The sequence below is a fragment of the Primulina tabacum genome, chromosome 16, assembly GCF_025594145.1.
Source record: "Primulina tabacum isolate GXHZ01 chromosome 16, ASM2559414v2, whole genome shotgun sequence".
In the NCBI taxonomy this organism is placed as follows: domain Eukaryota; kingdom Viridiplantae; phylum Streptophyta; class Magnoliopsida; order Lamiales; family Gesneriaceae; genus Primulina; species Primulina tabacum.
In genome coordinates, this window is record NC_134565.1 from 6,379,545 (window position 1) to 6,391,867 (window position 12,323).

Here is a 12,323-nt window from a genome sequence, read left to right on the forward strand (position 1 = left end):
ATACCAAGAATGTACTTCACTAAACGTAATTTCCTTCCATAGCAAATAACACCTTCAATTTCGAAATTTCAACAAATATGCAATGGATTTGCTCAACTTGATTGTGTTGAAATGTTTCTTGAAGAATAAAATCAAAGCTCCATCCAATTTGAAGAAATTTTCTAGCCCCTTTTAAACCCTAGGTTTGATGTTGATTTTTGTGGAAAGAAAAGTGATATTTGATGGAATGAATGAAGATATTTAGGTTGGAGTGGTAAATTTGTTGAAGAAATAACAAAAATTGAGTGTGAAAAGTTTGTTCTTGAGAAAGGATTTCGAAGGAAGGAGAGAAATTTGAGAGAGGTGTTCTTCGATTATGAAAATTTCTGCCCCATTTTGTTTGTAAAACTATCGACCGCGGGTGCGGTGTTCCTTCGGGAATTCTTATAATTTTGATCTTCGATGACCGCGGGTGCGGTGTACAAGAGACCGTGGGTGCGGTGTGCTCTCGGCAAATGTAGCATAATTCGATATGAATCAACCGCGGCCGCGGTGCAAGAACAACCGCGGGTGCGGTATGCTTTCGAAACATGTTGCGCGGGTGCGCTCCAAAATATACCGCGGGTGCGGTGCTTTCTCGGCAATTTCTTGAAAATTTTTCTTCCTTAACCGCGGGTGCGGTGTTATATGTACCGCTGGTGCGGTATTCCTTCGGGAAAAAAATTTTTCTTCTTCATTTTTTTTGAGTCCTGAGAATAAAACAAGTGGAATTCATTAGTTTTGGGAAGATATAAGCACACACTATACTAAAAAAAATATAAACAACCTATAATAAGAATACTAGAATAAAAGCAAAACCGAAAACAAATTTCAAAAGAGAAACAAAAATTTGGGTTGCCTCCCAATAAGCGCTTGGTTTAACGTCTTCAGCCCGACTTCCATCAGTCTACATCAAGTCGATCCGCCCAAAGGAATGTTGTCAAGGTGCCTTACTTCAGTTCCATAATATGGCTTAACTCGTTGCCCATTCACCTTGAAGGTCCTTCCATCACTGCATTTTAGCTCAATTGCCCCATGAGGGTACACTGTCTCCACCAAAAATGGACCTGACCAACGTGATTTCAACTTACCAGGAAACAACTTCAGACGAGAGTTGAACAAGAGTACTTGTTGTCCTGGTTTGAGCTCCCTTCGTACAATGAGTTTATCGTGCCACTTCTTGGTCTGCTCTTTGTAAATCTTGGCATTTTCATATGCATCATTGCGGAACTCATCCATCTCGCTCAACTGCAGTTTCCTAACGTCACCAGAAGCTTTCAAATCAAAATTTAATTTCTTCACAGCCCAAAATGCTCTATGCTCCAACTCCAACGACAGATGACATGCTTTCCCAAACACTAGCCTATAGGGAGACATCCCAATAGGCGTCTTGAATGCAGTCCGATAAGCCCATAACGCATCATCCAACTTCATAGCCCAATCTCTCCGGTTGGTGTTGACAGTCTTTTCCAGAATTTGCTTACTTTCACGATTGGATATTTCAGCTTGTCCATTCGACTGAGGATGATATGCTAGTGCCACTTTGTGCTTCACATTGTATTTAGCCAACAGTGAGTTGAAAATTTTATTGCAAAAATGCGTACTTTCATCACTTATGATGGCTCTCGGTGTTCCAAACCTGGTGAAGATGTTCTTGTGGACAAACTTAACTACAACACGAGCATCATTAGTATTGGTGGCAATTGCTTCCACCCATTTCGACACATAATCAACAGCTAATAAAATATAAGATTGACCAAAAGAAGGGGGAAAGGGTCCCATGAAATCTATGCCCCATACATCAAAAAGTTCCACTTCCAAAATATTTGTCAGTGGCAATTCGTGACGCCTAGAAATGTTTCCTAACCTTTGGCACCTATCACATGATTTCACTAAGGTATAGCTATCCTTAAACAAAGTAGGCCAGAAAAAACCTGATTGCAATACCTTAGCTGCAGTTCGTGTCGCTCCAAAATGTCCACCATATGCATATGAATGACATAGCTCAAGAATTTGGTGTGCTTCAACACACCGTCAACACATCTCCTAATCACTTGGTCAGCACATCTCTTATACACATAAGGATCATCCCAGAAGAAAAATTTGATATCATGAAAGAACTTCTTTTTCTGATGGTGGTTCAGATCTGGAGGAAGAATACCACAAGACAAAAAATTTGCAATGTCAGCAAACCAAGGGAGTATTGAACTTACCTCAAAGAGTTGTTCATCCGGAAATGTTTCCTGTATTGCTCCTTCTTATTTCCTATCCTCTAACTCAAGTCTTGACAAGTGGTCAGCCACTTGATTCTCACTTCCTTCTTATATTTGACCTCGAAGTCAAATTCTTGTAATAGCAGTATCCACCTTATCAAGCGTGGTTTCGCATCATTCTTGGCAAATAGGTAGCGAATGGCTGCATGGTCAGTAAAAACAATTACCTTTGTGCCGATCAGATATGGCCCGAATTTGTCGAAGGCAAATACTACAGCAAGCATCACCTTTTCAGTCGTGGTGTAATTTTGCTGTGCAGCATCCATAGTACGACTTGCATAATAGATTGCCCTAAACATCCTTTCTCTTCTTTGGCCCAATACTGCACCAACAGCATAATCACTTGCGTCACACATCAGCTCAAAGGGCTCCTTCCATTCCAGCACTATCATGATTGGTGTTGTCACCAATGCCCTCTTGATTTTCTCAAACGCCTGCAAACAATCATCATCAAATATGAATGTGGAATCTTTTTCAAGCAAATTACATAAAGGTTTAGTGATCTTAGAAAAATCTTTAATGAATCTCCGATAAAACCCCGCATGTCCTAGAAAGCTCCTTATTCCTTTGATGTTCTTTGGTGGAGGAAGTTTTTCAATTGCAACCACCTTGGCTCTATCCACCTCTAATCCCTTAGATGATACTTTATGTCCCAGGACAATGCCCTCTTGGACCATAAAGTGACATTTTTCCCAATTAAGAACTAGGTTCTTTTCTTGGCATCTCTGCAACACAAGAGATAAGTTATGTAAACAATGATCAAATGAAGAGCCAAATACCGAGAAGTCATCCATGAAGACTTCCATGATTTCCTCCACCATGTCTGCAAATATAGCCATCATACACCTCTGAAAAGTGGCCGGTGCATTGCATAGCCCAAAAGGCATTCTCCTAAAAGCGAACGTGCCATAGGGACACGTAAAAGTAGTCTTCTCCTGATCCTCTGGTGCTATAGCTATCTGGTTTTAACCTGAATAACCATCTAAGAAGCAATAATGACAATAACCAGCAAGTCTATCTAGCATTTGATCAATAAAAGGCAATGGAAAATGATCTTTTCGGGTGGCATTGTTCAATTTTCTATAATCCATACAAACTCGCCAACCAGTTACAGTACGAGTAGATATTAATTCATCATGTTCATTTTTAACCACAGTTATTCCACCCTTTTTCGGTACAACTTGTACAGGAGACACCCAATTACTATCAGAAATAGCATATATCACACCAGCATTCAACAATTTCAGCACCTCATTTTTCACAACTTCTTTCATTGCCGGATTTAATCTCCTCTGATGATCCACATAAGGAGTATACGACTCCTCCATTAAAATTTTATGCATGCATATAGTGGGGCTAATTCCCCTAATATCAGAAATCGACCATCCCAATGCAGTTTTATATTCCCTCAATACTCTCAATAATTTATCTTTTTCATCAATAGTAAGGGAGGAAGATATGATTACCGGATATGTCGACTTCTCTCCTAAGAATGCATAACATAGGTGGCTTGGCAATTCCTTCAGATCAGGAGAGGGTGATATTACCTCTATTTTCTCTTTGACGTTCAACTCCTCAATCAACACATCCGTTTTCTTTTCTTTATGCAATACTTCAAGAGCCACCAGTTGCTCTTTCACTTCCCAGTCGTCTTCACTAACAGCTTCAGCAGCTCCAACCAAGCAACTCTCCAAAGGGTCCCTAGTTCCTGCACAGTCAAAGGATACACATGAGTCTATAACATCAGTGCTTTTACAAGTACTTACCTCATTTGATCCCCTCATGGCATGATAAATATTAAAAATGACTTCTTCTCCACCAACTCTCAAGGTGAGTTCACCCTTATGCACATCTATCAATGCCCTTCCAGTTGCAAGGAACGGTCTCCCAAAGATTAATGGAGCATCATTATCCTCTTCCATATCTAGAATCACAAAGTCTGCACGAAAAATAAACTTATCCACTTTTACCAATACATCCTCGACGATCCCTCTTGGATATGTAAGACTTCTGTCTGCAAGCTGTAGGGTGATAGTGGTTGGTTTAACTTCTCCAAGCTCCAATTTCCTGAAAATAGAAAATGACATCAAATTAATACTTGCTCCTAAATCACATAAAGCTTTACTACAATGAGAACCACAATAAAGCAAGGAATAGTAAAAATCCCTGGATCTTTCAATTTTTGTGGTAATTTCTTTTGTAGGATGGCACTGCACTCCTCAGTAAGCTTCACTGTCTCAAACTCTTGCAGCTTCCTCTTTTTAGACATCACATCTTTAATGAACTTGGCATAGTTGGGCATTTGCTCCAATGCATCAGCAAATGGTATATTGATGTGTATCTTCTTAAAAATCTCAAGGAATTTTGCAAATTGATCATCTAAACTCTTCTTTTTGAACCTCTGAGGGTATGGAATGACAGGCTTAAATGCAGGAGGTTGTACAACTTTTGTCTTAGAGTCCTCAACCTTATTCTCTGTTATAACCTCAAACTCAACATCTTCCACTGACTTCTCATTTTCCACCATCTCCTTGGGACTTTGAACCTCCAATTCTTTTCCGCTCCTCAAAGTGACTGCCTTGCACTGCTCTTTTGGATTAACTTCCGTATTACTCGGAAATTGACCCCTGTTCTGATCTCTCAAAGCATTAGCCAACTGTCCAATTTGTGTCTCCAAATATTTTATCGTAGCACCCATGTTTCCTATGTGAGTCTCCATGCTATCAAGCCGAGACTCAGTTCTAGCCATCCTCTTTCCAGATTCAGCCACAAATGTACCTACCAAATCCTCAAACGAAGGCTTTCCCTCCCCTTTTGATGTATTGAACCCCGGAGGAGGATTCAACACATTCTTATTGTTTGCATAAGAAAAATTTTCATGATTTCTCAAACCTGGATGATAAGTATTAGGAGGAGGGTTACCTCGATATCCTCCAAATCCACCAAAGTTTCTGTTGTTGATATATTGGGCTTCTTCAAGAGAATGAGTTTCTTCAGCAACCACGGAAGGACCTTCAGTGTCAGGTATGCTCACTTTATTCATGGCTGCTAGTTGTGTGGTCAATGCAGAAACTTGGGCGGTTAGTGAAGTGATAGGATCCACGGCATAAATACCGGCTGTCTTCTTTACTCCTGACCTTTCAGATGGCCACTGATAACTGTTAATGGTCATCTGTTCAAGCAAATCATATGCTTGATCAGGTGATTTGGCAAATATCGTTCCACCAGCTGCTGCATCCACAGTGCCTCTTGTTTGTCCATTCAAACCATTATAAAACAATTCAATCTGTACCCAATCTTCAAAACCATGGTTTGGACACCTCCTCAACAACTCCTTATACCGTTCCCATGCCTCATATAATTGCTCAAAGTCAGTCTGCCTAAAAGTACTTATCTCTATCTTCAACTGTGCAGACTTCGCAGGTGGAAAATATTTAGCAAGGAACTTGGTTTCTAACTCCTGCCATGTAGTGATGCTCCCCAAAGGAAACGATTGGAGCCATCCTCTTGCTTGATCCCTAAGAGAAAAAGGAAACAAACGCAATCGAATTATATCATCAGAAATACCATTTATTTTTACCGTGTCAGTAATTTCAAGGAATGTTCTGAGATGTAGATGAGGATCTGCAGTAGCGGCTCCCCCAAACTGATTCTGTTGAACCATGTTTATCAATGCGGGCTTAAGCTCAAAGTTGTTTGCATTAATAGTCCCTCATGCTATGCCCGAGTAATGAGCATTTAGTACCGGCCTAAAATGATCTCTGATGGGTATTGCAGGGGGTGGATTTTCATTATCTCTGTTTTCAGCCATTGCTCGAATCTCTTCTCTTCTTGCCTTTCTTAATCTTCTTACGGTTCTTTCGATCTCAGGATCAAAGCTAAGCATGTCAAGATTTTGCGATCTTCGCATGCACTGTCAAACAAAGATAAGAAACAAATCAATGTTTAATGTATTACAATAAAAACAGCTCTAAATTAAAATAAAGACTAATTGGTAACAATACTAATATAAATTTAAAATAGACACTCCCCGGCAACTAGCGCCAAAAACTTGTCGCGTGATTTCTTAATTGCTTGCAAGTGCACAACGTCAAGTTGTAATAAAATGTATTGTCGAGTACAAGTGTCGATCTCACGAGGAGTACGTATTTAAATGTATATTAATGCTTGCAATTAAAATAGTCTCAATTTTATTTAGAAAAATCAATTGACAGATTTGTTTGCACCAATAACTAAATTGAAAATAAATTTAATTATATTATAACACCAAACTTTTTATAACAAATAACTATGAAATAAAAGATCTAGAGGTCCGATTTCACGCAACTATCCACCATGTGTTATTTTGTGTAGCTATATTATAAATGTCCTTATTATACATTAGCTAAGAATTCTAAATTATCTACTCCCTCTCCTGAGTGCTAAGTAGATACTAATTATCTAACAAAGGATTGTAACGTCCCCGTCAACAATCTATAATTAAATAACACAATAAGCAATAACTTCTTTTAATGGCTTCAATAGCAATATATGTCCTCCCGAACTATATAAATACCATCGATGTATTTTTCCCTTTCTTGTTTATAAATTCCCTTTTCCAAGTGATAAATTATAAACATAAGAATCATTCAAGATATGGCCAATAAAATGAAAGCATTAAGATTGGAAAAATATAAATGAACAATAAGGAAAACTTGTATAGCATAATTCATAAATCTCAACACATGGTGTCTAGTTTTGTTCCATCATTCCTCTAGAAATAAGAATTAGTTCATAATAAAAATAACACAACAACACATGAATCTTAAACAAGACATATCAAATAAAAATAAAGAAAGAAGAACTAAGAACAAGAGATTTGGAGTGCAATGAAATTTCTGTCCAGAAATGTGCAATAGATTTCCAAGGATGATGAACTTGAGCTTCAATCCTTTCTTTGTAGCCTCCTCTCCTTTCCTTTGCTCCCCAATACCCTAGATGGTGAATAATAGAAGCCTTTTATAGTCCAGACAAACTTCCCCACGCAGCACACCATTTTCCTCTTCTTTTATTCGAAGTCCACAAAGTTACAGATTTTTCGGTCTCTGTTTTGCGAAGGACCGCGGGTGCGGTGAAAGAAGGACCGCGGGTGCGGTGTTGTTTCGGAGAAACTTTCAGTCTCGAAATTCAGTGACCGCGGGTGCGGTGAAAGAAGGACCGCGGGTGCGGTCATGCTTCGGCAGAATTTTTTTATTTCTATCTTCAGGGACCGCGGGTGCGGTCCATATGATACCGCGGGTGCAGTCATACTTCGGCCATTTTATCTTTTGCACTACTCCAAATTCTATTCTAAGCTTCCAAACTACAACAACAAAAACAACAACAAATCACATAAAACCTGCTCAAGAATAACAAAATTTCAAGTTAAAAACAAGTAACAAAAGTACAATAAATTGCACTTATCAATTACTATAACTAAATACACATTTTTTAAAAATGCTCATAAGGAATCAATCACTAACTTATATGAAAAAACATTTAACGACATACTATATTGAAAATATTTTAATTAATTCAGCGCATTTGCTGAAAATTTTCTAATTAATTAAGAAAAATTCATTTACAATAGTCATATTTAATCTTTTAACATCATTTACTTTATAAGATATTCATCGCAATTCTTTATTTGTATGTTAATCTTTAAATCTCAATTATGATTAATATATATTATTTTTCTAAGAGTTCTTAAATAATGATTTAATACATTTATTCGACACTTCAATATTAACATTTTAAAATATATTAATTTTATATTGTATGCGTGCAACACTTCTAATCATGATTATAAAAATTCAATAAAAATTCTAAAAATAAATTAGGTAAAACATAAAAAATTACACAATTAATCAAAAGACAGAAAATAAAAACTAAATAATTGTTTATTACATATAAACTACTAATACCAACTTCTAAAGATTGAAGTCGGTGAGAGTGGAGGCCACTATGTATTAAAAAAATAAAAATTTAATGCTTGAATGAGTCACACTGCAAAGTTAGTGAAGTAAAAAAACGAAAGACAAAGTGAGTTAATAAAAATATTATAATGAGCTAAGTTGAATGAGACTCATATATATAAGTATCTCACTTGGTCTCACCTTATGTTTTGTCACTGTACAAAGTGAAAGTTTATGCACTGTAGTATTCTACATTTTCTTAATTTTTCTCTTGATTTCAAATTTATTTAATCATCTATTGGTTTTTAAAGATATATTAGAATTTTTTCTAAAAATCTAATCTTAAATGTGATCAATTAACCAAATAATTATTATACTTTGTATATAATAATAAATAGATCAATATATTTAAGATAGAAAAAGTAATGTATTGAGAAGAATAAAATAAGAATGTTAGAATTAATACCATAATTATCTAATGTCAATATTAAATTTGGCGGCAATAATTTTTCAAAGAAAATAGGGCCAGTCAAGAAAGGCAGCAAAACGTGTATTAAATGTGGGCAGAAATTTGGATTGTCAAATTTGACGGAAATAACGCGTTTTTAACGCGCTTTCATACTGACAGAGGCTCTATAAATAGAGCTCCCCCTTCATTCTAAAATCATCCCTTCTTCGAGTTTTCTCTCATTTTATAAGCATTTGAGTGCTTAGTTCTATAATATTTGTGAGGTGTTTTGTTCTTCTATATTAAGAGAGTGTGTGTTCTCTTTGGAAACACAGTGAGCGAATTTGTACACCACAAAATATTATAGTGGAATTCTTTTCATCTTGTCCGTGGTTTTTACCCTAATAATTTTTAGGGGTTTTTCACGTAAATCTCGGTGTTCAGTTTATTCTTTATTTTCGGGTTTTATTATCTCAAATTCCGCACGTGAGACCAACAAAATTTAACATCCTACATTCGAAAATGTGTTTATTGAGGTAAAGACTATGATGATAAACTAAAAATAATAATTTATTTATCATTATAACGTAATAAAAATGTGATCGTTATTCGGAATCAGAAAATGATGTACTTTGACTTTTTTATTAAATTGTATGAACAATTCTTTCAATATTTTTAGTGGATAAACATGTTAAATCTATTAAAATTAAATAGTAAAATTTAATGATGAATATGAATGTATTAATTCAACTTTCAATTTAGGTCTCAGGATTTTGTCAACATGCTCTATATATATATATATTCTGATTTTTCTTTTATTTTAAAATATAAATTTTCAAATAAATGAAAATTGATTTTTTTTTCTCTACTGCTTATGTAGAATATAAATTATATATTCTACTCAAATGACTTATAAATTCATATGATTTAGTAAAAAGTTACTTGCATAAACTTATTTGTTTGGGTACAATAATTGATCATGTTGTGTAGAGTAATTGAAATGTTGTGCTTGAGCTGTTTTACTATTTAAAATATTTGATTTGCACTTTTACCATAATATATAGGTTTTGATAAAACAGTAAACGCTTGAACCTACAATTTGTATCAGAGCCAAGATCGGGACTTTGATTTTCGTTGATTGCAATTATTAGGAGATAGATTGTTTGGTACAATAATTGTCCACGATGGTCAGGCGCTTGAGTTGTTGTATGATTTAAAGATTTGACTTGTATAGTTACCATCAGTTATAGCTTTTGGTAAAGCGACAAACGCTTCATCCTATATTATTCGATTGTAAAGCTAGAAGAAACATGTTGCATCAACTTTTAGTTTTGAATTGATCCTTTACATGTTACTCGATTTTTAAATTTAGAAGCATTCTACAGTTTTCAAATATTATTATATATTGAATTATAGTTTATCTATTTCAAATTGGATAATATACAATAAAGAGTAGGTCTTTGTGAAACGGTCTCACGAATCTTTATCTGTGAGACAGGTCAACCATACCGATATTCACAATAAAAAGTAATATTCTTAGCATTAAAAAGTAATAATTTTTCATGTATGACCCAAATAAGAGACTTGTCTCACAAAAGATGACCCGTGAGACCGTCTCATACAAGTTTTTGCCTACAATAAAACTCATGTAAAAATTATTAATAAAAACATTTAAATGAAATATTGGATTTGTCGATAATCAAAATAAGAAATAAACAAATTTTGATCCATGAGTGAGAAATAAGATATTTTAAATAAAGTTATAATTGCCACAATGAAATAGTACACCTACATGCATTTATCACTGTATTTTGCAACTAAAATTTCAAATGGAAGATACAGTGAGTTGGATAAGATAAAAGAGAAAAAATTATTAACTATTTTGGGTTACACAAAAAATAGAAATGGAAGAAGTGTTTGTCATACAATGAATTCAGTTTCCAAATTAAATGTATTCTATAAAGCTATATTTACCGTTCAAACTTTATAAATGCAATGAATTTTTCTAAAGTTAAGGGTACACAAATGTTCCCGTTAAGATATTTAAACAATTAGAAAAATTAAATATACTATTTTTCTAGAGATAATACTAATATGACATTAGTAATTTGATTGTACTAATTATACTTATGAGTTAATATGAAATATTAAATAAGTGTCATAAGAGTCAGTAAAAATATGATTTATTGTCAAAAATATTATTATTATAAATTACAAATAAATGACAACATTTAATCAATATTTTTTTAAATCAATCTATCAGTACTTTTTATGTGATGATAGATTGTTATAATAATTAGGGGTGAGCATTCTGTCGGTTCTGTTACCGATCGAACCGAATTATTCATAACCGGATCGAATCGAAATATTTAACAATAACCGAACCGATCGAATTAATTTTCATAACTGATGAAAACCGAACCGAATTAAAATTGGTTAATTCGGTTGGTGACCGAATTAACCGATTAGTTTTAAAAAAAATTTGTGATTTGACTTTAATTAAATATGTAATTTTTTTGAATACTACAGTCTACACAAATGCATAAAAACATAAAATCACATACATCACAAATTTTTCTTTAGAATTAGGGCTGATTTTAATATTAAAAATTTAAAAATATATTAAAATGATAAATAATAAAAATTTATTAAATAATATATTTATTATATCGGTTAATTCGGTTAGCCGATTTCAAAATTATGAAAACTGTAACCGAATCGAATTAACCGATATAACCGATTTTTTTAATTTGAAAACCGAATTTCTGAAATAACCGAACCGAATTTCCGAATTGACTCGGTTCGGTCGGTTAATTCGGTTTAACCAAAATTTTGGTCACCCCTAATAATAATGTGTAGTTTATATGTTATCAAGTATAAGTGTCTAATAAATTAAAGGTGACTAGGAAAGTAAAAGCATCCAGTAGAAATTGTTGTCAATTTACATGAAAGAGAATAATAATCAAACAACATGGTAAATAAAAAATAGCATATCATTGATTGTCAAAAAATTTTGTAATAATTGAATATTATAATAAAATATATGCATTATTGAGAGAATATGACAAATAATAAAAGAAAACAATATGATAAAAAAAATATGAGAAAAATTTTAGTAGTCCAAATCTTTTTTTAAAATTAAAAAAATATGTTTTTTCCAAATTAGTTACATATGCTAATTAACACGAATTGTCAAAATTTACAATACTATTATCATTATCTTTTGTTGAGTTAACTAATTTTATTTCAAATTATAATAACTTCAACATATGTTTCCTACGTGCAACGCACGTGCATTATCTAGTATACATATGTGTGTGTGTTGTATATATATGACAATATAGTGAAAGGGAAATGGGATTGGTGGTCATTTTAAATGGTAGGTGACCAACCCACCACCTTTAGTTCACTTGTAAACTTTGTATACGTGTACAATATAAAAAGACTCCACATGGTAATGACTTCATGTGTATATACTTAAATAGCAAGTCCAATTTTCAATACTTCATTCATTTTCCTTCATTGCCAAGTCAAGATAATTACAGCCGAGGACTTTAATTTGTGGATGATGTATAGATGAAATAGAAATTACAATTAAATGAATGATTAATATCATTTTCAAGTAAGAAAAAGAAAAGAGTAATGATCAAG

The 12,323-nt window shown here is 33.9% G+C and overlaps 1 protein-coding gene across 1 annotated transcript; it reads right to left on the minus strand.

Annotated features, from left to right (window-relative positions):
- Window positions 1-930: 930 nt before the first annotated feature.
- Window positions 931-5,334, minus strand: LOC142528309 (uncharacterized). The gene is made up of 7 exons (XM_075633351.1): window positions 5,214-5,334; window positions 4,503-5,102; window positions 3,758-3,999; window positions 3,389-3,583; window positions 2,459-3,016; window positions 1,394-1,536; window positions 931-1,276 (listed from the first exon to the last, which is right to left on the minus strand). The coding sequence occupies exons 1-7, from the start codon at window positions 5,332-5,334 to the stop codon at window positions 931-933; spliced, it is 2,205 nt and encodes a 734-aa protein (XP_075489466.1).
- Window positions 5,335-12,323: the final 6,989 nt, after the last annotated feature.